General features: G+C 40.4%; 1 protein-coding gene across 10 annotated transcripts in view; it reads left to right on the top strand.

Moving 5' to 3' along the window:
• The first annotated feature begins 3685 nt into the window (after positions 1–3685).
• WDR20 (WD repeat domain 20) overlaps positions 3686–26707 on the top strand; it is a 48160-nt gene continuing 25138 nt past the window's right edge. For 7 of the 10 annotated variants that reach the window (XR_001334552.3, XR_003559505.2, XR_008733083.1 and 4 more), the window contains exon 1: positions 3690–3993. Coding sequence is in view for 5 of the 10 variants with exons in the window: in XM_014278930.3 (XP_014134405.2) it covers positions 3730–3993 (264 nt within the window). In the remaining 5 variants the exon portion in view is untranslated. Of the gene's footprint in view, positions 3994–26707 lie in introns of all 10 variants that reach the window. The other 3 variants (XR_008733081.1, XM_055715475.1, XM_027803528.2) reach the window with 2 other exon arrangements.

Raw genomic sequence — 26707 nt, 5'->3', positions numbered from 1 at the left:
TGGCATCAGAAGTCCAGGCAAGACATGACAGACCTGCTATAGTTGGCAGACACTGCAGAGAGTCTCCTCATTCCTGCATCATAATCTGCAGGCAGTGCATGAGAATAGATACTATTTGCATGATGGAATATGGGTGTAGTCACCATCCTCCTTTTTTTTTTTTTTTTTAGGCTCAGAAAAGCTGGTGAAAACATCCCTAATATCAGTTGTTGCACTTTTCAGGAAGTAACAGATGGCATTCATATTCAAGCATAGAGAAGTTTTGTTGACAACTGTACTTGTATTGTGTAAGTTTGAAGGCTGTACTTGTATTGTGTAAGTTTGAAGGCTGCAGTTTCCTCATGGCCAGCAAAACACTATTAATACTACATCCTGAAAAGTTGCAGGTCCAATTTTTGCCCTGCATAAATCAGTCTCAAAGGACCCACACTATTTTATTAACGTTAGTGAATTTTGCTCGTGTCTGTTTTCCAATTTGCCAAAGGATTTGTGAGTTGTAAAGGCATGACACAGCAGTGATTCTGACTGAGTTCTATTTATTGATTGTGTGGTACATACAAAACAACACATCTAGGGGTGTCCTCATGGGATCATGTCAGAACTATCATCTTTGGCTCGCCTGAAACAGAAAAATTTACAAGTGGTAAAGAGAATTTTTTCCTAAGGCTCTGTAATCTTTTTCCCCATTCTTTAACCAAGTGTTTGATGACTATTGTTGACGGGGCTGTACAATAGTGTTCTTGTGACTTGCAGCTGTGTTTTTCAAATGAATATTTGTCTTGGATTCTCTGTGGAATCTCCCAGCAGCTTTTATTGATGTTTCTTGGTAAATGTTAAACACTACATCAGTTCTTTGACTTTCTGCACCACCATGTACTACTGATAACCAGGTACTTGTTAACTTTGTTTATTCTTTGGATCACACTCATTCCATCAGTGACAGATGGTCTGCTGTGGCTTCAGTATGATTTGCATTCCATGCAAGCCCTCTACCAAAGTTGCCTGCTTTGTTCTTTGAAGTGTTGTCAGTGCGTAATGGCTATGCCTGCTTGGAGCAACAATTTAAAAAAAATCTTTTTTAAAAAATCCTTGGCTGTCTTGAATGTTATTAATTAGAGATCCTTGCATTTCCTGCTCTTCCTTTGGTGACTCAAAACATTCTGACCTTCTCTCTGAAAGTCCATTCGTACAATTTCTGCATGAAAGAACCACTCTCAAGATGATTCTTAAAATAATTGCAGGTCTGCACACCTACTTTATGTACTTTAAAGAGGCCATCAATACCATCTGGCAGGGCTGGCTGATAAGCCGACACAATCTATTGGTCATTATCGATTGGCTTTATCTTAAGAATTTCAAGCAAGGCTTCCGTACCTGGCCTTTTGGAAGTTTGATTATATTTATTCAGATATTCCCTCAGATACATACTCTATTCTGCATTAATTAACCTGGAAATCTTTGGCCATTTCATGTCTGTCAGCTACCTCAGACTAATATTTTGATGGTCAACAGGAAACATAGTACTTAACTGTAGACTAAATCTCTTTGAACTAAATGGATTTGAAACTAAATCCCTTTAACGCCCTGGAGTCAGAGTGGACTTCTGTGGTTGAGCTGATGTAGTGGAAAGAAAGGGAGGTCCTTCTTCCCTCCAGCTCTGCTGTACATTCCTGTCCCCTCTCTTACATAGTCAGTGTTTTTCGTTTAACTCTATTAATTTCACATTTGCAGGGAGTTTAATTCTCTATCCATTTATCTTTCGGAAATGGCTCATTGTGAGGTCAGATGAGCACTGCTGGTGGTGAAGGAAGGAGTAGCAACAGATGGTTCAGTGTCACAAAAGAAGAGAGCAGGACACCACCTTTGGTAGCAGCCACATTAGAGCAACTACAGCATGAAACTATACCTTGAATTTAATTGTTAATACAATATGATCTAATTCTGTGTTGCTTATCTTCCCTAGCTGCACATTTCCAACTCCTTCCGTATTTTGTCTCAAGCAATTCTGTGATGAGTTGGATCATCCTGGCTGCTGATCAATAGTTTACCCAAGAACCCATAATTTCTCTGTGTGTGTGTGTGAGTTTTCAAGTGGATCTGACTCACTCTTTTGTTGCATGATTTATAGAAGTGATGCAAAGGAGGTAATGGAAATAGGTACCTAAAGATAGAGAGGTCAAAGTCCTTTTTTACAGTTGGAGAACATCTTACATTAGCTTGAGTCAATCATGAGGCTGTAGTTAAGACAAAACTTACTAAGCTTAAACTGTTGCCAGAAGAAACAGTCCTGCCTCCCTGCTCAGTGAAAACACTCCTGTCCAACCCTATGCCACTTCCATCTGACACTGATCTGGTTCACCATGCAACATGGTTGCGTAGTTGCCAGACAATCAGAACAACAGAGTTATCCTGCAACCAGTTTTTCAGGCTAACATTTCAGGTCAACTCCCCAGCCTGGCTCTGCGTGCAGCTGGCAGTTTAGTCTGGTGCAGAGCTGGTGGTACCATCTCCTTCAGGGGGAGCATGGGCTTGATATGAGGCATCAAAAGCACAGCTGCAGACTTGTGTTTGCGCTTAACTGACTTACCCATGGGACACTCCCAGCTGGGTTTAGCAACCCCATCTGACCAGGCTTTCAGGAGCTGGCAGGTGTGCTGGCAATAACCTGTAGACAAAGCTGGCCAGGGCCAAGGCAAATGAGCCTAAGGACGTAGCCAGGGTCATGGTGCCCACTTTGGCTGCCCCACAGTGGAGGCTCTCACCCGGGACTCATCACTGCTGCGAAATGATGCTGTCCCAGTGATACAAGAATTACTCACTTCAAAAAAAGAAGTATGTAAATATCTACAACGAAAAACAGAGGATGTTACAAATATTAAAACCAAACACATTTAAAATATACAAGTATTTTAAACAAAAAATTTAATACAAGTATTAAAAAACCATGGCCTTGGGAGAAGGAATGGACACCATAAATACACCAAGCTAAAAAATGAGCTCAAGGAGAACCAAACAGTTAATGAGACCAAACAGAAAATTACTTGACCTGTGTGTGAACTATCTTAATCAGCATCCTAGATCCACCCCCGAGCAGGGAAAGCCCCCTCCCCACGGACGGCGCGGGGAAGGCGAACGCTGTGCCTTTACACGGAGCCCAGGCTCCGGAGCACCAGCGAGACTTAAGTGTGACTGAACCTAATTGTAAACGACTGTTCAAAGCGCGTAAGATGCTCCGCCGCGCGCGGAGGGCTGTGCTAGCTTTGCGGACTGCGCCCAGCGCCCCCCGCGCAGACGGGAGGGAACTGGCGCCTCGGCTCCGCGCGCCGCCCGGCCCCGCACCTCAGGCGGCCCCGCACGAAGGCGACGGGTCCCTGCGGGCCCGAAGACACCCTCCTCGCACCCACCAGCCGGAGCCCGACCCCTTCCCTCTACTCGGCCGCCACAGCGACCGCCGGCAGCGCCAACCGCCACGCTCACGCCGCCGCCATACCGAGGCCCCGCCCGCAGGCGGCCGCGGCCGCAGCCGCCGCCACTGCCCCGCCCCGCCCCGCCCCGCCAGGGCCACCCACGGGCCGCCCGCCCGGCGCATGCGCAGACGCGCAGTAAACAGGCGCCGCCGCTCCTCCCCCTTACGCCGTTTGCGTGGCCTCCTCCGCGCAGGGCCGTGCGAGCGCCGGCGGCGGCGGCGGCTGCGCAGTGGCGCTACATCCGGGCACTGGGGCAGGATGAATGCTCCTTTCCAAGATGGCGGCGGAGGGAGGAGGGAAGGAGATGAACGAGATTAAGACCCAGTTCACCACCCGGGAGGGGCTGTACAAGCTGCTGAGCCACTCGGAGTACAGCCGGCCTAACCGGGTGCCCTTCAACTCGCAGGGCTCTAACCCGGTCCGCGTTTCCTTCGTCAACGTCAACGACCAGAGCGGCAACGGGGACCGGCTCTGTTTCAATGTGGGCCGGGAGCTCTACTTCTACATCTACAAGGGGGTCCGCAAGGTACCGGCACTCGCTTGCTGGGCTGGGGGGGAGCGGCGGGGGCTCCGCGCCGCCCGCCCGCCCGCCCAGGGCCCGCCGGCCGCCCGCGGGGAGTGGGAGCCCCGCCGCGGGGGGCTGCGCCGTGGGCGGAGGGCAGGGGCCGGGCCGCCTCTCCTTCGCCGCCCCGCTGGCGGCCTTGGGGCGGCCGCGGCCGGGCTGCGGCCCGGCTGTGGCGGTGACTCCAGCCGCTCTCCCACTGGCCTGGCCTGTGGGGTAACGGTCAGGGGCGGGGGGGTGCGGGCCTGGGCCGCGGGACTGTGGGGGCACCGGCGCTGGCTCAGAGCTGGTGGGCTGCGTCAGATGCGGTGTCACAAGCGGTAGGTGTGTGCGTGGGGGGGCCCTTTGGAGGGATGCGGTTCTTGGGCCCTCCTTGGCATGCAGGAGTGAGGGCTGGCTTTCCACTGGCAAGGCAGCCCGGGGCCTCCTTCACCTGCTGCCTCGGGTCCAAGTTTACTGGGCGCTAACGCCTGTCGTGACTGTGGTAGTGTCAGATCCTTGCGTTCAGGATCTTTATAGCATTGACTGAATGCCTACAGTATTCGCTGTAATTTTAGGCCTCCGTCATGACTTTGAAGTGTGGACTGATTTTAGGATTGTTTCTAAATGGAGCAGTGTAATGAGCTGAGTTTTAAATGTCAGATAATTAACACAGAGAAAGTTGCTTTTACGGGAAAGAACCATTGATGCTGTTGAGACTCCTTACCCGTCATTATTTCTTGCAGGCATGCATTTGATCTGTCAGGTCACTACATTTATGAACAAACCCTTTCTGCTTGTTGTTTCTTAAGGTCTTTGGGTTTATGGTATTTAGAGAAGAAGAATTTGTCATGCCAAATAAATGTGTGTCACTTTCTAATATGTGTAAATATGTGTAAACACAAATATAATGATTGTCAGCTTTCTGTCTTATGTTTCAAAAAGTGGCTGTTCATTATCTTACATATCTGGGACTCAGCTGCTGTAATGTGAGTACTTCGAAATCTTCCTGCTTTTAGCCCACGATTCAGCATTACATGAAGACACAGAGAACTAAGTGATATATGCAGGGCTGTGCAGGAAGCTTGTAGATGAGCAAGGAATTATACCTGAATCTACTATGCCCTAAGCTAGTATCCATGTCATTCCTCCTCTGTATCGAATGTAAGCATCTACTGGAGAATGAAGCCTATGTGGTTGTCTGTTGGCTGTGACTTAACTTATCTGACATGTTCTATATGAGTATATGGAAAAGTGTGCATGTGGATTTTAGTTTCACCCCTTAATGAATTTAAAGTCTTGGACAATAGTTTCTTTAGGCATGCAATAAGTATGTTGTATCAAACAGTATTTGCTATTTATAAGTAGTTGCTGTCTTTGCTATTTACAAGGTATTATGGGTGGCAGTATCTCTGAAAATCTGTAGCTTAAATTACTACCATGTTTGGATTCTGATATCTTATGGGTTTTTTTCATATGAAGGAAGAGCAGAATTCCCTCACTTAGATTACAGAGCAGGCCTTTATGTAGTTTAGTAATGGTACGTGTGATTCTTGAAAGTTGTCTTAGTTATATCTTGCCACACTTCCGAAAAATAAAAAACCCTGAAGCCTGGGACTTCATTGAAAATAGAGAACTGAATATAACTTTGGGCTGAGTATTTAAACTTTTTTTAGAAGCTGTTGGTGTGATACACGCTAACAGAGAAAATTTTAGTTTGTCAGATTGTTAACTTGTGAGCTTTGATGTGTACCTGTTAAGGTGTTAAATACCTTTTTTTCTCTCCAAGTAGTGTAAAACACATGCATTGTTATAACAGAATTCATTTCAATAATGAATTTCGAAATTGAAATTTCAATAATGAAAAATGAATGAATGAGTTTTACGGTGTGAACAATTTAAAATAAACCATATATTCTATATGTATAATACATGAATGAAACGAACCTAGAAAAAGAGCCAAAATAGATTGAAATACACTTGAGGAAGGTGTTTTAAATAAGAACGGAGGAGTTTGTCTGTCTTAAACATGTAATACTTGCTTCTTTGTAATTTATTTTGAAACTGTTCAACTGGAAGTCATTGTTTTGTCTATGTACAAAGTTGATGTAAGAACAGGCTGACAGTCTTTCAACTGATCATTTGAGCTTTTCAGAATCAGAAGGTTTATCTTGTGGCTATCATTAAAGGGAGAGAGGTATTGTTACCTAAATTGGCACTATGTAATTCTGCCTTAAATTGGACAAGTTATCACACTCTGCATGCCTTCCTGTTCTTGGAGGCAGGAGGTGGAGAGGGGCTTCATCTGTTGAAGACCAACCTGTTTGTAATCCTCTGTATAATACAGATACCAATAGCTTCAGTTTTAACTGTTAGTTCATAATTATCTAAGCATCTCTTTAAAAATTTCCCCTAATTACTATGAGGCTGTAATTTTCATTTTGGCTAAGTTGTATTAAAATATTAGAATATGAGTTAAGTTTAGTGAAGCTGTGCTGTGTGTATTTATCAGGTAGGTATAATTTTCTATTTTTTAAGGTCTGCTTCTTTTCTTCCTAAGAAAATGCTATGTTTTTTACTAAAATGAGTGAAAGAGCCACAAGGACTTTAAGTAACAGTGCCTGTTAGATACTAAGGTAATTCTTGCATTGGCAGTCCATTGCAGATCAGTGCACATCATCTAAGAGTCACACTTCAGCCATGAATGACACTTAAGAATAAATGATGTGAAATTGACCCAAAGATACCACTGGAAAGGATATTTCTTGAAATCGGTGATGCTAAACTTTCTTCTATTAGTTTCCCTTAAATTCTGAATACATTGCATCTGCTACATCTAGTTTGCAAGTCATCTTTTTAAGTAGACTGCTAGTGTGTGTGTTCTATTTAGGATATTTAACCTATATAAAGAATAAATGATTTCCAGGGATGTTTCTTTAACCTTGATCCTTCTTCCAAGAAACTTGGTTGAAAAGTTACATACAGTGTCCATGACAGCAGTGTTGAGATTGGACTGTTATAGACAATGATAATAGTTTGGTCAAGATAAGAGGTTTGGAGAGCATTTCAGGCTGTCTTTAGAGACTTTCTGAAGCAAAAAGGTATTTTCTCCCAACTTAGTTCTTTGCCCCTTTAAAAAGGGAGCTGAGTTTTTACTGTTTCATGTTTCAGTGTTACCACTAAACTTCATCATTACTGTTAAACTTGTTACTGTATTTCCATGTTTTCTATGTCATAGAAAGCATATCAATTAGCAGCTAGTGCATTGTTGTTTTTATATTACACAGTTCTCTCTGTGTTAATAAGGCAAAGCAGGTTTCCAGAAAACTGCTGCCTTCTGGTTTGGATCCACTGAAAAAAGAAATAAACCTGTAGTTTATTAAGGAGAAATTAGTCTGATGAAATGAGATGTGCTTGCTTTACTTAGGTAAATATATGATTATTCTCAACTGCACTGACTGTCAATGGGCTTTCCCTTTCAGTCCTCCTTAACTTTGGCTTTATCGTTAGATGTGTACAGTGATCCCTTGTTAAACAGAAGAGGTAAATTTTCACAAACTGAACCGATTTAGTAACAGGTGAAGATGATGGTCTAGCAGTACATCATCATCTTGGCAGTGTGCTCCTATCTCCTTGCTGTCTTTGGCAGTGCTCAACCTCTGGTTGAACTAGTTCGGCTTGCTAAACCAGCAGTGAAGTACTTGCTGTTTTTCTGGGCAGATTTTCTCTTTGGTGAGCTCAACTGTCTCATCTTGGGGTCAGATATTAGCAGGTACAGTGGGAGCAAAGAAAGGGTTGAGGGGAAGAACAAAGCTACCCCCTTCAATGGCCTGCACTGTCAGATTGGATCCACTGCTTTATAAGGTGTCTTCTGAATAAAGCCTTTACTTCAGCCGGAAGTCAGATTGAGTGATCTGTTCTTGGCGAATTATTGACTTAATTTTGATTAAGAGAGTTATAGGTGTTAAAGGAAGTATTTTCTATTATTTCAGGCATTTGCTTCTTCATGGATTAGGGTTATAAAACGGTAATTCAAAAATTACTGCTCAGACTGTGAGGCATTGATGCTTTGATTGGGTTGCTTTTTCCTGCAGCCCCAAATCATGAGTGAGGGCGGTTACTTGCTTCTTGCTTATGAAACAGTTTTGGGGTGCTTCAGTATGATTTGTGGCTAGCTTTGCAAAATGATTTATTAGTTGATAATGGAAAAGTCTCCTGGAAAAGGAGAATACTATCTCATCTTCCTTGCTTTAGGAGTGACTGACAAAACAAGGCTTTCTAAAGTTCTGCTGACATTAACTATCAAATCTGTTTCCCTTTCTACAAGGAAGCAAGTGCATTTTCCTTTAAGGTATTGTGTGTATGATAATTAATGTGGTGTTCTGTGTATATTTTGAAGGTTTCTGGGCAAGTTAGTCTCCAACTGTCACTGCAATATAGTCATATACAAGTACCTATTAGCAATAGTGTTGCACGGTGCACAGTCTTAGTTTTTGTGTAACATATTGGGAGGTTACAGGATTTTAATGTGTAGTTTAGCTTATTACATTATGTTGAACTTCTTGTATTTAAATTCTGACTACCTACTCTCTTTGTTAACGTGTGGTAGACTTTCCTAACATTGGTTGTTTCATTTTTTGGAACTTCTTCCTCACAACAAGAGGCTTTGTCTATAATTGTGCTTTTTTTCCTGCAGCTACCTAAAGCAGCAGTCTGTCAATAACTACAGAATATTATAGTATGCTGTTACGGTGCTGGAGTAGAAGGATATCTAGGTGATAAGCTCAGGTTGGTGGAGGCATAGAGGGCAGAATCTGTTGACTGTCTTTTTAACCTTATGTTGAGCAAGTGGCTTAAAGTAATTAATTATATTTGTACTAAGCTGAAAGCAAACTCGTATCTGAGCTTCTGGCAATTACTGGTTATCAGTAAAAATACTGATGATGTGTAAGAGTCCTTCCTTTGTAATTCTCTAAACTACTTTTTTTTACGTCTGGCTTGATACTGGAGTCCTTGTTGTCCAGTTGAGAAGTGTTATGCTTGCTGGTGACTTTCATTCTATAGACTGTTGTCACAATGACAGAATGATGATGGGTGGTATTTGTCGCTGTGCTTAATATATTGCTCTGGGAGGAGTAGTGCAAGACAGTTCTGGGTTGGAAGCTGGAATCTGTGGAGAAAACCAGGAGGCTTTCTGAAGATGTGGTGGGAAGGTGAGTTTGTATTACTGCATATTTAGAGATCACGAAGATGTGTCAGGCCTCCAAAAAAGATGTTTTAATAGCATATATGAGCTATAAAAATGCTGATATTTGTAAGGGTCTTTGAAGATAGATTTGTTCTGAAGCAGAGGGAAGTATATCTGCATCTTGTGACCAACTTGAACTAACAAGAATTCCACAGCCTCCCTAAATAACCTGTTTTGGTGCTTAGTTTTCTTTCTCCCTTCCAATATCTAACTAAACTTCTTGTTCAAGGAAATAAAAATGAGGCTGAATGCTTTTATCTGCTGTAGACATAAAGAAGTTGACTATTGCCTTTGGCTTTTATGTATTTGAAAACTTGTTAATTTGTCCTCTCATTTTTCCTAAGATAAATAGATCTGGTTCTTTTAACCTTTATTCTCAAATCATGAGTTCTAAATGTTTGATTGCTCTTCTCTGTATTGCCTTCTGTTAGCTTGCACTTGTGATGCTAAACCAGATACAGTACTTCCACTGTGACTTCAGTGCGGAGCAAGGAAGAATTATGGCCTACTCTGTCTGTCTTCTAATATTCTGGCTAATGTATTGAATAGTGTTGACCTCTTTAAATCCTGCTCATAGTGTTGGCTCGCTTGGATTGTTTCTGATCATATTGTTGCTTTTCCTCTGTGTTTATCCATGCTTGGATTTTGTTGTTGCTGTAGTTTATAACTGCCACTTTAATTTTCATTGAATTTTGTTCTATTAAGTTTATTAGAAAGTGTTTCTATTTCCAGTTTTGTGCAGCATACTGCAACAAATCCTTCCGGTCTTGATGCCATTCACAAGTTTGATGTCTACTCTCATCCATTACTGGAAGTATGTCATGGAACTTAAAAACTTACGTTGCGTTTGCTGCTGACATTTTTCTCTAGTCTGGTTATTTTTTCAGAAGACAATTAGGTTTGTTTGGTGCTTGCTTTTGGCAGGTTTACGTTGTGTGCTTTTACACCTTTGTCTGGGTGCTTACAGTCTGATTTGTTTCAGTGATTTTGATACCAAGAAAAGGTTTACTACTACAACTGTCAAATTCTACTACAAAATGTTGCTGCATTTAAATACATATTTAAATCAGAATCAAACATCACTCTTATTGTTAAAGAGTTGACGGGTAAAGGTGGCTAATGGAAGTACCGCAGTAAAGACAGTAGAACTTTTCTTAAAGGTATCTGATGCCATCCTGCAGCTGGGAAGATAAACTTTTTCTGTGCTGGAGGAATTTGCGTAGTCCATTTTCTCAGGTGTGATGGATGTGATGCTCTGCGGTTTGTCCCTATGTAGATTTTTTTTTTTTTTTTTTTTTAGAAATCCCTTAATTTCTTGCTGAGTTTTTTATCTTCTCTGTCTTGTAAATAATGGTTTTTATGTTGGTATTGGATTTGCCAGTCCCGTGGAGTTATTCTTGCTAGATCAGTAGTACTTTGTCTTTTGATCGGTGGTTGTGAAGGTATTTGGAAGTCTCTTGGAAATTTGTTTCAGGTGTTTAATGGATGGATATACTTACCCCTTGAGTTTTATGTTGTAGATAGATGTTTTCTTCCTTAACTCTAGCTGGGCTGTACTAAGGTCTGACAAGACACCTTACAAAATGTTTCTGTGGAGTCTTCTGAAGCGTGGGGGTTTCTGTAACCCCTTTCTTTCAGTGACACTTCTGAAGGAAATAGTGAAGACCTAATGTAGATTACAGGAGTATGGGTAGATTTAAGTGTTTAACTTTGAGGCTTATGTAGAGTTACTAGAACTGGTTTGCGTAAGAGCTGCTTTAAAGACTAAAAGGCTGCTTTAAAATGACACTGTTAACACTGTGAAATGTTCCTTGCTGTGGAAGAGAACAAAATATCTGTGCTTGACAGAGCTTGCAAGATGATTATTATCTGGGGGCTACTTCTGAGCTGTAGACAGTGGCATTAGTCTGTAGTGCTTTTACTTCTAGTCTGTGCTTCAAGCCTGTATCACAACTGTTTGACTTGAGTAAGCTATTGCATTATATCCCCTGAAGGATTGCTCTCAGAGGTAATAGTTCATTTATCTATGGCTGCCTGTTTGGCTGGCATGTTTGAGAGTGAATACTAGGCTATGCTGGCTAAACCCCCAAATTGGCATGCAGTATTTTATATGCAGTGAATATTTGTGTGAGGGTTGGTTGGTTGGGGTTTTTTTGCCACTGCAGGTATGACTTGTTTTTTTGTTTTGTATTGGAGTATATTTGTAGTAATGTTGCATTTGCATGAATTCAGTTGGGGGAATTTAATTTAGTATAAAAACATGAATTATGGCAGTTACTCTTTGCAAACGGACAACATTTTAGTCGTCATGCTTCACAGATGCACATAATGGTCGTTCGTTACAAACACTTCTGTGTCTGTGGTGAGTTTTGTGGGCCAGCTTTGTCATAATATTTACAAAAGTGGTGTGATACGTCCTTAAATTACAAGGGGTTTGCATTATACTCTGACACCTGACAGTCTGCATAGTAGTTAAATAGTTACCGTTAATAGTTAAAACATACATTGAAGATGCCTCAAACTCTTAAGTGAGAGGATTGCAAGCAGTAGTTGTCCTTTGACATTCTAGAATCAAATTTAATGCCCTAGTTTGAAGTACTGTTGTAGTTCTTTGCCTAAAGGGAACCATCTGAAACACTTTCTTTTGAAGGACATATATGTTAAGGCTCCTTGCTGTCCAGTTGGTCATGGCTATGAGTTGACACACTTGGACAAATTACTATTTGAAAGTGGTGCCATTTAGTGCCAATAGTGCCTAATAATGCCACTGTCCTCTTAAAAAACTTAAGGAAACTAAACAGTAACATTAAATGTGCCATACTGTAAGTTAAAGTAATAATATTGCATTGTGTCCTTCTCAGAAATGGAGTATTTTTCCTTCCTTACCTCACCCCCATTTGTAAGTCCAAGTGTATATGCATTCCATCTTCTAGCACGTACATCCCTTATGTTTCCTGCCCCCTGTAACTTAAAATAAAGCAGCTACTTTTGCGTGTTCCAGCTTCAGTTTTGCAGACTGTTTGTAGGCTAGATGTGGCCCTGTAGTCTTTGTGGGAGGACCACCGGCCGCTACAATTGAAATCTTCCCAGTCGCAGTGTCATAACTTGTGTTGGGATTCCTCTCTTGCATTATTCAATAAAGCGTGCATAATGGAATGATAGATGTCTAATAGATACCTTCTGCAAATTGATTTCAGTTTTGGTTTACCAACTATAATTGGTCTTTAATTTCATGAGTTAATCATAGGGTTCTCATGTGGCTGTAATGGTCAAAGAAATAATACTCATTTTCATTTTTCACTCTGTGTGGAATTGGAAGGTGGCTGTATGAAGGAGTTTTTGGTTTAGTAATGCCTACTTTTGTACACCTAGAGAATGTGAAGTGCTGTGTTAACACTAAATGCTCGTCTAAGCAAGAACTTTAACTTAAAAGTGCCCTGGAGTAGGGAGAAAACACTGGATGTTATGAACAAACTTATTATCCCCAGTCTCCTAGGAATACAAAAAAGTAATTCTTATCTTACAGGATGTTTACATACATTTTGTCAGGGAAGTGATACCACATAAAACTTTGAGAGGGCTTAATGCTCCCTTTCAAGTAAAGAAAGGGGGAGCAGTGCAACAGGAGACTGAATGGATGCCAATATATATTGAAGCTATCTGTTAAAAATCCATGAGTCTGGTGAAATAAACTATTGGAATGATGCCTTAAGGACACTTTAGCCTGCAGTCACAAGGATAACTCAGTAAATCTGAGTAACATAAATGTCTTGTCTTCCTGACTTAAAAATGTAACCATAACAAATACGTAATTCTGCAAGACATAGTCATATATTTTAACTGTGGCAATTTATTTCTAGGGATTCTTTTTTTCTCACAGTTCTAACTAAGACTTCTACAAAAGTTGCACAGTTTCTTTCAATTTGAAGTGGATATTGGAGCATGACCCTCATACAAGTTTGAAGTGCTCACTGAAATGAAAATTTGGCAGAAGTTGTTGTAAAGGGTTTTTTGTTGTTGTTGTATGCATTTTTCTCGTTTTCTATTAGTTACTGTTCTCGGTATTATAGAAAAATAGTTATGCAATGATTTACTTTCTAAATCCTGTTCATAAGATTTAAATTAGAGTTTTAATGTTTGGATTTGCATAATGTAGTGGTCTGCATGGCAAATACTACCTCTAAAAATCAGCTTTAATGCTGTATTAAGAAGCCATAGATAGAGGCTTAGTCTGCATTTTCCTTCAAATTTTCACCTTTCTTTCCTACTAGGATCTATATAGCAAACAGTTGGATTTATTTTCCAGATGTTCTTTCTAAATGAAAGTATTTCTAGAGGTTTGGGGTTTTTTTCATTTTTAATAGGAGAGTGGGTGTATTGGGTTTGCATGACAAGGTTTTAGTAGCAGGGGGGCTACAGGGGTGGCTTCTGTGAAAAGCTGCTGGAAGCTTCCCCTGTCTGATGAAGCCAATGCCGGCCTGCCTGCTGGCAAAGGCTGAGCCCATTGGTGACGGTGGTAGTGCCTCTGGGAGAACATATTTAAGAAGGGGAAAAATGCACAACAAATTGCAGTGGAAGAGAGGAGTGAGAATATGAGAGGTCAACAACTCTGCAGACACCAAGGTCAGTGAAGGAGGAGGGGGAGATGCTCCAGGCACTATAGCAGAGATTCCCTGCAGCCCATGGAGAAGATCATGGTGAGGCAGGCTGTTCCCCTGCAGCCCATGAAGGTTAACAGTGGAGCAGATACCCACCTGCAGCCTGTGGAGGACCCCACGCTGGAGCAGCTGGATGCACCTGAAGAAGACTGTGGCTCATGGGAAGCCTGTGCTGGAGTAGGCTCCTGGCAGGACCTGTGAGGAGCGGAGCCCAGGTTGGAGCAGGTTTGCCAGCAGGACCTGTGACCCCACGGAGGACCTAGGCTGGAGCAGCCTGTTCCTGAGGGACTGCACCCCGTGGAAGGGACCCACGCTGGAGCAGTGTGTGCAGAACTGCAGCCTGTGAGAAGGACTTATGTTGGAGAAGTTCATGGAGGACTGCCTCCTGTGGGAGGGATCCCATGCTGGGGCAGGGGAAGAGTGTGAGGAAGAAGAAGTAGAAGAGACAATGTGTGGTAAACTGACTGTAACCCCCCATTCCCTGTTCCCCTGCACCACTCAGTGTGGAGGTGGTAGAGAAATCGGGAGTGAAGCTGAGCCTGGGAAGAAGGGAACAGTGAGGGCAAGATGTTTTTAAGTTTTGGTTTTAGTTCTCATTATCCTACTCTGATTTGAATGGTATAAATTGACTTCTGCAAGTTGAGTCTGTTTTGCCTGTGATGTTAGTTGCTGACTGATCTCCTTGTCCTTATCTTGACCCACCAGCCTTTCCTTACAGTCTCTCTCCCCTGTCTAGCTGAGGAGGGGAGTGATAGAATGGCTTTGGTGAGCACATGCGTCCAGCCGAGGTCAGACCACCACAGTGGCCGCAGACCTTCAATAGCTACCTGTTTGCACTTAAGGTGTCAAGAGGGTCTATCTTTTAAAAACAGTTTATGAGGGCAGGGATAGTTGCATGGTTAGGCAGTACCAGTTCTGAAGTTTGATACCCTATATACTGCTGAATGCAGTATTTCTTACCTGCCTTACAGCCCATCTTGTGTATGTCAGTATTTGTCAGTTCAAATTATTAATCTATTGCTTATAAACAACGAAAGACTTTTTTTTTTGAAGTGTGCCTGTTCAGTGTGATATATTGATCCAGGACAAGCTTTGTCCCAAAGACAACTTTTAAAAAATACAGGGTGGAGCTTGTAGAAGAAAGGTGCTTGGGTTGACAAGGGAAATTACTGCTGTTTAATAGCATTAGATATATACCTCAACAGGGGACTTGCAGCAAAACCTTGCTGTTAGTTCAGAATGTGAACTTACACTTCATGCCCTCTAAAGGTTACTGTTCAGTTAGGTTCACATCAATATAACACATGGGGATGGCCTGCCTTTCTTGCCTTCAGCAGTGAAACTGTGGTCTCCTGTACAGAATAACAGTGCTGTCATGTACACTTAGCAAAAACAAAGTTTTCTGATGCTGTTTGAGATGAAGTTCCTGGCTTCTAACAGTGTTAGCAGAATAGACTGTGCCAATGCAGTGACTGTTCAAGTGCAGTTCTGTGTTTTAACCAAAATGCAACTTCTATAAATGCGCTAGACTGAACTGGGATGTTAATCATGGGCACATAGTAGCACTTTTGAATTGGAGAGGTGGGGCAAACAACTGTTCTGAACAACTTAAACAGATGCCTAGATGAAGCTGCCTTTAGTGATGCTCAAGATGATTCATACTTTTCCTTATTGTTAGAGTAACAAAGTGCTCGACAGTTAAGTTGCTGCTTTGGGAACCCTTTCGTTATTTGTATTCTCTCTGGTGAGTAGGTGTCTTACAGCTGTGGCACTTCCAGTGCAAGTTGATATAAAGGAGAATTTAGATTTGAACAGTCTGCTGGTATCGGTGCTGGTTAAAGGTACAATTATTTTTGACAGCAGAAATCCCTGGCGTGCATAGTATACGTATGCCCATATCAATGCGAGGGATGATTTAATAGCTGGGCTGTGTTCAGTCAGTAGTCTTGTCTTCAGCTCTGTGCCCTCATACAGGCTTCTGTTAGGACTTCCAGTGAAATGCTTGAGGTGTGGGCAGTTAATCAGGTGGCCAGCACTTCTGTTTGCAAGAAGATCTGTAGGTGACAAGAGGTGGGCACTTTCTCCAACTCTTGAGACAAAAATCAGCCTGAGAAAAGAGAAAAAGTGTGACCATTTGGTACATGAAACACTTTTAGCCCTTTAATGGTAATTTTGAAAGAAAGTGATTAATAGCAGGCAAAAGGTTTGGTGTCCCCGCCCCCCCCCCCCCCCCCCCCCCCCGCCCCAGTATCTGGACCAGTGAAACTGTCAGCATACTGTTACTTAAAGCATCTTAATACTTTGCTTACTCTAAAATAAGGCTATTGGGAAAACTAGTGCTGATAATCACAGAATCATAGAATGGTTTAGGTTGGAAGGGACCTTAAAGGTCATCTAGTTCCAGACCCCTACCTTGGGCAGGGACACCTTCCACTAGACCAGGTTTCTCAAAGCCCCATCCAGCCTGGCCCTGAACAGTCACAGGGATGGGGCATCCACAGCTTACCTGGGAAACCTCTTCCAGTGTCTGGGAACATACTGCCTTTCGCTCTAAAACTTCTGAATCAGGATTCTGGTTTCCAGACTAGGTGATAACCTAATATAGTGATGTCCTTGTAGGTATGGGATTGTGTGAAATCTTGAGTTCACTGCGTTGTATTTGTTTTAGGGATTTGCTCCTTGATATTTGTTTTTTAGTAGCCTGTGCTCCTATTCTTGTTCTGTAACACTTTGCCGTATTGGTTTTGGTCATTATGAAATGTCCTCAGCCCCAGAAGGAAGATGCATTGCAAATTAAGAACTCCAGGACAAGAGTTAAGGCAAATACATTATTTCATCTGTCTGTTACTAAATACAACCACAAAAAGTATAAACCAATGAGCCTTATTCTGGTTTTGGAGCATAGGTTATACATTTTGTCAATAATTTATTCACCTAACTTTCACTAGGACTGTTCTGGGGCTCTTAGAATAACAGCCAGTTTCATCTTACTTTTAGTACAAAAGTAATTAGGGCTTTGTTCTAGTAATATTTTGTTAGCATGCTGCAACATGATGGAGTTACGGGCTTAATAAAACCACTGCATCAAAAATGTCTGGCATTCCAGTAAGGGTTGCAAAATCCAACAGTAGCCAGAAAAGACATAATCCTGACTTGTGGGACAGACATTACTTCGTTTTATTTGACTTTTACTAAGCTTTGTAATGAAAAAAAAATAATTTGATTAACAATTAACCACTACAGTGAAGTAAGTTTCTATAGCAACAGGGCAATGCAGGGTACGATTATTAATCTGCTTTTTTGTAACGGATTTTTTTTTTTCTTGCAAGCATTGAATTTACACTGTTGGACTAAAGCATTGTCTTGTTATAGCAACAGATAATCCTGAGCACTTGCTGCTGCCTTTCCCTGCTCTCCTTCCCCCAAGAAATAACTTTCCCTCTTATGTGCTGGACAGGGGATGGGAGAGACTTTCAAAGATAAATACCAGCGTGGTAGAGTGGTGGAAACTCATCGTTCTACTACTTGCCTGTATGTTATTTCATATAATGGAGCTATATTGAATATATCATTATGTGGTATGAATTTATTCTGCTTGAAAGAAGCAATACTTCTAACTGTTGACAAGTCTACATGAAACTGAACTTGCTATAATTTAATAATAATGATCATATAGTAGCTTGCAAATTTCAAGTAAATCCATTCAGTTTAGTCTTAATGCTGAAACCCTGAGTCAGTCAGGCTTTTGGCTTGACTTTGATTTGTATGTTTAAAATCTCTGTACGTTTTATTTGTTTCAGTACGTCTGAATACCCTTAAAGAGAAGAATGTTCTACTTCAAGCTTCGTTGTTAAAATCGGAAAAGATTAGGGTATTGTCAAGGGACTGCAGGTGTTGGGTTTTTTTTGCTATAAAATACACTTGTAAAACCAACTTTTGAGTGTTACCGTACTTTGATCTTTCTAAAGTTATAAGAAATGAAATTCGAACAACTTCAGTGATGAAGCTACAGCAGCCTTAGTCTTTCAACAGGGAACTTAATTTTGTGATACATTTTGAGGATACTTAGGATGTCTGATCACTTGAAAGAAAAAACCAAAAGCAGCAGTTCTGTCTCTGGCAAGCTATATATACAGTCAACTGCAACAGACATCACTGATAAGCGTACATGTATTGTTTAAGTGTATTTTTCTGGTATCATAACAAAACCATACTAATATTTTAGAGAAGAAAAAATTAAGATTCAAAGCTAAAGTGAAAGTAATGGCTTTGAAGGTGTGACTGGCTGGAACACTAGTCCAGCAGGTCAGGTAACTTTTTGTGTGTGTGCATGGGGAGGAGATGAACAACTTGGGGATGATGCTATCATTAAGTCATGCAATGTTTCCAGTTTGTTCCATGTTTTGGAGGCCATCTAAAAGCAGTCTGCCAGCTCTAATTTAAATGAGTGTCACCTTTAACAGGTATAATTTTTCTCACCAGTGTTGCTTACAGAGCTGAGCCAATTTAAACACTTTCCCAGTGAAAGTAATTTCCTAAGTGTTTAATAAGTATCCCAACTAAGCCTGTCAACTGAATGAGAACGGTTGCCCAATTATGCCAGAATGTGTGGTTCTACTTGGAGTCCATTTGATATGTATATACCTATTTTCCTTATTTTTTTCTTGTATGTATTGTATGTATCATATGTATCTTGTCTTTGTTCAGCTCATCTGAATCATGCCTCATTCAGCATTAAGAACAAGTGAGAAAGTGTTGACTGTAAGTGAAGGCAACAGTGTGACTAGACTGTAGGAGTAGGAGGAAATTAAAGGTTCCACTGGAGGATAAGAAGCAAGGAGATCAGAAAGATAACTATTACTTTTTTAGTTTAGAGCTATGAATCTGTTATAATTTACTAGGTTATAACTATTGAGAAAGATGTTACAGTTAACTAAGCATAAATCTTAAGTGTACCTTGCAGGACTTAATTATGAAGCGTAGTTAAGGAAGCGAATAATTATTACAGTACATGTAATTTTCTTAGTTCCTCAAAAGTTAACAAACTAAAATGTGTGCTTCAGTGCATCGCAGTCATTACAGAAGGTGATACCGTCTCTACACCGTACGTGACAGTTTGTAGTAGTAGTGCCGCGTGAACTTTTTTCAGTGCCTGCGAATATTTGGTATGTTCTCTACTATTCTTAAATCAGTTGCTTTTTAATTCACCATTTCTAACAGTGAAAACTGCTGCTAAACCCCCTTTGAATGCCTGTGACTCCAATGACAGGCAAGTATTTTCTTAAGGCTTATCCTTGATTGTATTTAGGCAGAAGAAAAACATGCAGGAATGTTACTCAACGCCCACACACACCACCGCCACACCAAAACCTGAGAATTCTCAACTGCTTACAGTTACTTTCAGTTTTAGCTTCTGAAATTCTGAGGTAGTACACTTCTGCGGTTTTTTGGTTTTTTTTTTTTCCTTAAAGTAAAACATTGTCTCCCTGCAGTGGGAAAACATTCATGTATAACTTGTATATTATAGACAGCTTTAGTAGAAGTTCAGGTGCTCAGCCTTTCTAGTGTAGTACTGTGTTAGTGAGGGAGAATTGTAACTTAAGTTCGTGTCCTTGTATGAACTGGCACTTTTAGATTAGTATAATAGAATTTTAACTGAATGAGTTCTAGAACCTTAAACTAATTCTGTTCTGAAATGGGGAGAGAATTAAAATGCTTAGTTCTTGTTATCTTTTTACATATTTTATTGATTACAGTGACTGTGGTAACTGCTGAAAAGAGAGCTTCAAGTTGAGGTCTTCTAGGAGTGGTTTTGGAAACAATTATTTTCATTGATGAAGTTGGGAGAAAGAAGTACATAAGAGCACATGATGGCAAAATTCTCATAATAAAGTTGGGATGCACCACTGTTCATAATCCGGGTATTTTATAGGGAGAAATAAGCAGATACCAGAACAGTAACTGAAGTGAAAATTATTTGAAAAAAATACATAGCGAATTTTTGCTTCAGCCAGAAAACTTTGGAAAGATGGTAACCAGAGTGTAACGTTGATTATAAGCTGAGCCAGCTTGTGATACAGCTGTTGAAGGTAGGAGGAGATGAATGCAATTCAAACATGTATCAAATGAGGTTTACCAATAGAAATAAAGGAAGTGTCTTTAGTGCCATTGTACAAGGCATTGAAAAGATGGCTTTAATAGTGTATGAAATTCCGGTTGCTTATGTTGATGAAGGTGAGTTTCATCTCCTACTAGGAGAAGATGGTGTCTAATGTAAAACGGCAGAAAGAAGAGTGTGATTTTAATTAGCTGAATAAAGCAATCACTGTTTCTTAAAGCGGTAAAAGGAAGAAGAAAGAGAATAAATAATACAAAACCTACACTAGATGTATGAAACGCATGCCAGTCATGCAAAATTTACTATTAATTCAGAAGGATCTTGTGCTTTGACCAGCCCTGCTGTAACCTGTTGCTAACAGTTGAACTGCATAATGAAAATACTGTGGTGTGGCAGGTTACAGACTCTATGGGAAGTACGGAATAGATTTTAAGAAAAGGCAGAGTGTTTCATCCAGAAGCTTCTTAGAGCTGAGCCAGATGAACGGAATGAAGAAAACGTATTTATAGCAATACAAATCCAACTACCTGTGTGGTACCCAGTGAGGCAACCTTACTGACTTCTAGATCCAGGAAAGGAAGTGTAAGATACTGAGGAGCTGGAGGCAGTGAAGTCCATTGAGAGAATGGAAGTATAGCTGACTTAGCAGGCTCTTTCCATGCCTGCAGTGTTTTATGATAACAGTATCTCAGTAGTTTTGCAGGGAAGCTTTGGGCATGTTATTTTGTGGTTTAGGTATTCTTAGAGATGGTTCTTTGTATTGTAAGCCTGCATTTATATAGCAGGCATGGAAGGTCAGAACTATTTCATCCTGTCTTTAACCATGAGCAGAATTGAGATGAGACTTTCATGAATAGTAAAATTAGCTAATAGTGGGTGCATTAATTTGTTGTAAGAAGAGGTGACCAGCAAACCCTTGCTACTTTTCATTTTTTAATCATATGGGGTGCTGAGACTGAAAAAAACCAAACAGTAGTCGTCTTTTGTTTCAGGTTTTCCTAATCTGTTTTTTACTTGATTTTATATAGAATTTTAGTGTGCTGAGGTATCTGTTGTGTTTTCTGGGAGTTAGGAAAGATTCCATGTGCTTAAAACAGATGTTTTCTTATTCATGATCCTGTATTTGAGATAAATGTTTGATGAAAGGTCTTTCTTCAAAATGGAAATTAAAAGAACCTAGCATTTTTGGCTTGGCTTTGCCCTGCTAATGTTAATCCTAGAACTTTAAGTTAGCTGGTTACCTGGCCCCTCTTGCAGCAGAAGAGTTTTCAACTAGGGTACAAGCTTTAATGTACAGAAACTGTCTTTCTCATTCAAATACACTCTTGGAACAGATTTTCCTTTCTGTCATGAATGCCAAGTCTTGATTCACAGGAGAAAAGGTAGTGTCAAATAGAGACTCTCTGCTGTTCTAATGTAGCTCCTTTTATATTGAATATACCCTGATCTGAGTGCATTCTCTTTATTTGGTAGCTATTTATGCGCATCTTGGGCAATGAAGTTTCCCCATTACTCTCCCATCTTAAAGAACAGCAAAAACCCTTGGAGGTTTGTAATAGTTAATAAGGTGATTCATTCAGTATGAGAATTGCTGGATTCACTCTCTGGAATACATTAGGATGTTAATGTGTCTTGATCAATATGCAGCACTAAACAGTTAAACAGAATTTCAAGTAGACGCTCAGGCTCCTTGGTTACCATGGCAAACACAGTAGGAAATTCATGCCAAAGTTTGGAAACTAAGATACACAAAGGAAAACTTGGAAACTGAAATCACTTTGGAGAGCAACTGTAGTTGTTTATAATTTATTAGGGTCTGTTTTCCAAAGAATACTGTTTTAAAATGGTATTTTGTCAAGCAGGTCTTAATTGTCAGTTTAGAGTTTTACACGAAGCAGGCAATATTCACTAGCAGGGAAGAGAAAAATTCTTTGTTGGCTTGCCCTCTAACTGTAAGGGCATTGAGTGAATAGAACAGCCTCTTGGAGGCAGATAAATTAAGTACTCCAATCAAGGATGACACATTTTTAGTGTGCAATGTCTAGTTTAACAGAAGTGACCAGGACAAGGTGTGTGTGTATGTATATAAGTATATTTTAATGATTTGTCTATGTTCATCATTATGTGTATGTACTTTTATTGTTCTATGTTAAAGATCTTGCAGTATTTAATTCACTTTCCCGCAGTTGTTAGTCTTAAGGTTTGCTAACTGTAACAAAGATCTATATGTTGGTGTTTTAATGGTGTAGGTTTCTGTTTAATAGGTTCCCTGTTTTATCAGCTGCCTTTGAGTTGTCTGTGACCACAGTATTTCATGTTGCAGTGATGGCAGTATACTGTGGCAAAATCTGATCCTGGTGCCTGTGACTTGCTGTACAGTTCTCCATAGGTGTGGTCACATGCAAATCATGCAGTTATTTTTCTCTTTCTGCATGTAAATTACTACATATCTTTACATGCATCTTTTCCCAAATCTCATCCCCCAAAGGGGAAGCTGTTACAGAAAGGCCAATCTGTGGCTTGAGAGAGACACTACTTCTAGAAACTTCCTGAAGATTGAGGCTAGAGTTGGACATTGAGATTGTGTGCACCTACCTGAACATGTGACTCAACCTCATCTCTTTATGGTTTACGTAATCTGGCTTGGGGATTGATAGATAGTTAGAGGCTAAGGGAAAGCAGTTTAGGTTATTGAGAAACTAGGATTGATTTGCCTGTACCTTTAGAGCACATGGTGTCTTGGGAAGGAAGGCTCGATGCTTTGGTAACCTGGAAGTGGTGTTGCTGGAATGTGAAATGTTGGACGTGATGAAACAAACAGTTTAGTATTGGTGTTCAGGAGTTCTCATGAGTTTGAAGTGTAAAGAGGCTGGGCTGCAGATTTGTTACAAGTGGTAACTTATATTGAATTACAGGTTGGTCTGTGCTTTTTGCTGACCTCTTTAAAAAGGACTTACTGATCACTTTATAATTAAAAGTAGAATGTGAAAACATATGGAAGATTATACTAGGGTTTAACTGAAAGGACAGTAAGAAATTGGAGGCCACAGGAAGAGATGAACTGTGCCGTTGATTAGCCACAGTAAATAAAACTTTAAATAGCTTTCATCCCACTAAGTTTAACATGGTAATTTATAGTTCTGCGGTAGATTCATAACTTCAGGAAAGGAAATAAAGGAGAAAAGCAGAAGAAATTGAAAGTGGACTAATTTGACTAAGTAACTGGCAAGAGACAATTTTAAGGAACTCAGGAGATGCAGTTATGCTAGGTTAATAAGCAGGAGTGTTTGTTTCCACTAATCTTTTGGTGGCACACGCTGGAAGAGGAAGCTTGAGTCAGTTTGGAACCACTAGACAAAAGGAAGAGGGGATTAATCGATCAATACTTGAGTTCTAATTTTTCTGTATTGTAAGAAATGGAATGGGGAAGAATATTAGAAACAAGAATGGAGTAAATCATATTGCATTATCTAAACTAGTAGATTCCACTATCAGTGTTTCCATAAGAAAAAAAAAATACTATTAAGAGATTCAGAGAAATGGTGAAAATAGTGATAGCTGAAAACTTCTGTGGAAGTACTGAGAAGGATGGAACTGCTTATTCTAGTAAGCAGTACAAGTGCTGTGTGTATAAGGAATGTTAGACTTCATTGTCTCTTCCTGGGAACAAGAAGGTATTCAGGAAAATCAGAGGGGAACAAAATTCAGAACTGATACTTTTTTCCACATTTAACTTTATCAGGATGTCTTGCTTCAGTCATCTAAATAAATAATGAACAGAAAGTGGGTGTTAAAACAAAATCTGGCAACATTCGCAATTCTGTGGAGTAGATAATAGCAAAAAAAAATAGTCATCCTGTAAAGGATTATTAAACTTGCACATTTGCAATTTAAATGGATTCCTGAAAGACATTTAGGATGGATGATAACGCAGCTGACTTCTTGAGCATGTATCTGCCCTCTGCTGAAGAAATGGTGTTGGAATAATAAGTCTTGGATTGTGGTCCAGTTCTGCAGTCCATGATTATGAAGTATGTATGTGCTATGACTTGTTAGATGTGTGTCTTAATTTTTAAGACAGTGAGGGAGAGACCAGTATAAAAGCGTGACCTGTCACCCACCGCTTATTAGTAGCCCTGAGAGATCATTGTTTTGAACTTAAAACTGCACAGTGAAATCTCTTTTTTTACATATGTCCTTAAAAAGAGCTGAGTAGGGGGAGAAGAGGAGGAAGGTGTCTGCATCGCATGCAGAACATAAGTGATTCTGAATTAGTTTTCTGTTGGAGAGGTTTTTATCCAGCAGGCTGAGCTACAGTTGAGCCAAAATTCTGTAGACCAGCCACTGAGGAGAGTAATACTGATATCATGCTGCCTTTTCCCTTCTTCCTATTAGGAAAAAAAAAAGGGCAACTAATTGCTGAAACCAAAATAGACTATCTAATTCAGTTCATGTCTGTTGGGAGTGCGTGATATAGTGACTATGTTCAGAGTTATTTGAGCTTAACCAGCTTGTTTACAGATTTAGAGTGGCCAAACACATAACACTGAAGTCATAGTCTCAATTTTTATCTGAATTGATCATGTCATTAACTGACACCCACAATAAGATGAACTTTGCAAAAAGAAGTGTGAAATACTGCTTTTGTTAGCTGTTCTTCAGTGTGGATTTCTGAGCAATTGTTCAGATGCTCAAGAACAAGGTAAAGCTGTTGTGCTCTTTCTGTATGCAGTAAAGCAGTATTGTGCAAAGTGAGATTTAAGGGATCGGATTGCTTCTAAGGAGGAAAGGGACAGGTTTTCTTCTGTTAAATGTTAAACTTTGTTAAATGTGTAGGAACAAACAACTTTGGAAAGTTGAGTTACAATGTCATGTCATTTCCCTGAAGTCTCAGTGATTTGGTTACAGTGCAGCTGAAGTTACTTGGAGTGCTTGCAGTCTGCTTGCTGGAATGAGCAGGCTGTTCTGTTTCTTTCGGAGACGCTGAGCTCGCCCACCTTTTAGGCCAGGCTGGACAGGGCTCTGAGCAACCTGGGCTAGTGGAAGGTGTCCCTTCCTGTGGCCGGGGGGTGTGCAACTAGATGATCTTTAAGGTCCCTTCCAACCCAGTTCTGTGATTCTAGGACTGACCAGGACTTGCTCCGGACAGCTGCACTGAGGGTTGTGGTCAGTTCATTAGAACACTTTTGGGTCTGACCCGGCTGTTTGAACAGCAGTGTGGCAAGTTGTATGTTTTGGCCTTCCACTCAAAAAGGAGCATTGTCAGCATGGGTGTAAATTTTACCAAGCGAGTCACGTGTTTAATTGAAAATGCTTTAAGTTTCTAAAGGAACAATTTTAGTAACTTGAGACCTCTGTTGGGTTGTGACAGATGGAGGCAGCAGCAGCGTTCTCTGCTCAGAAGACAGAGGAGGTATTTTTTGTAAGTGTGTGTTCAAAACCTTGTTTCAATTTCCCTCAGCCTCCCTGGCCTACAGTACTTCAAATGTGTTAACATTCCTGTCCTACTTCAATGCCCTTTGCCCAGTCTTGGAGAAACAAAGGGTAAGTTAATTCTGTGTGCACCTGTGAAGTGAATGGGGATTTGCAAATAAAAAAGATTTTTCTTTTTTGGAGAGTCTGCTGTTCTGGGTTTTTGAACTCTCTCTCTTTTCTTTTTTTTTTTTTTTTTTTTAAATAAAAATGTTACTTTTCATAGGGTTATTGGTAGACTCATGCTTTTGCCTTAGATTACTTCCTATAGGATGTGCTGATCTATTCTGTAACCAGATAAATATTTTGGTTTATAACCTTACTGAAATGGAGTTAATGTTGTTACGGTAAGTTGTAAATCGAAGTCCCATATGTGTGTTCTTTACGGTGTTCACATCCACTTTCTTGATCTTGCCAATTACGTAACTATTGGTTGAGTTAGTATCGTGTAGGTTTATTTCAAACCAGTGCGTGTTCTTTGCTCTGTTTGAGTGCTTAGAATAATTCTTCTGGAAACAGAATATGATTATTTTATCAGATGCTTCAGAAAACTAAATGGATCTTTGCCTAAATACGGATTTATGTCCAGTTGTCTGGACTAGAGCTTTTATCTTAGTGTGGTTGTAGTTGTCTGCTGTAGGAATACACGCTGAAATCTTGTTAAGTAATGCTTTTCTTCTTTCAAAAGCCATGTATGTCTTGTATGGCCCCTAGTGGAAGTTAAATCTAGAAGGGAGAAGAGTATCAAGTAGCTTCCCAAATTTACAAGCAGCTCTGTACAAAATTGATCTTCAAGACTTTGTTATGGATGAATTGTGTGGAACACTTGAAAAAATGAGGTTAAATAAAATTACTTGGTGTCCCTGTTTTACTAACAGAGCTGTTCTTACACAGTATCCTAGAAACTCTGTCACATGCCTTAAGTGTTCCTGTTCAGCATTTAATCAAGTGCTTTGTAACTTATAAAAAACCTACCGCAAAGATACAGGAACCCATTTATGAGGAACAGTGTTATTCAGGAGAGTAAATGTTCTGTTGAGTGGAAATAAATCTTGAAATGCTTTTGTTGGGAGCAGGTATAAATGCAGATTATTTTAAACTTTGTGAGATCATTCAGAATATTTATGTATTAGAAAAAGTACATCAGAAGATATGCCACTGAAGCCAAATTAATAATGATTGTGTCTTGATGATCAGGATCTT

This window comes from Falco cherrug, chromosome 7, assembly GCF_023634085.1.
Source record: "Falco cherrug isolate bFalChe1 chromosome 7, bFalChe1.pri, whole genome shotgun sequence".
Taxonomy (NCBI): Eukaryota; Metazoa; Chordata; class Aves; order Falconiformes; family Falconidae; genus Falco; species Falco cherrug.
Note: the sequence above shows the minus strand (reverse complement) of the source record. Positions and strands in the feature narration are given on the sequence as shown.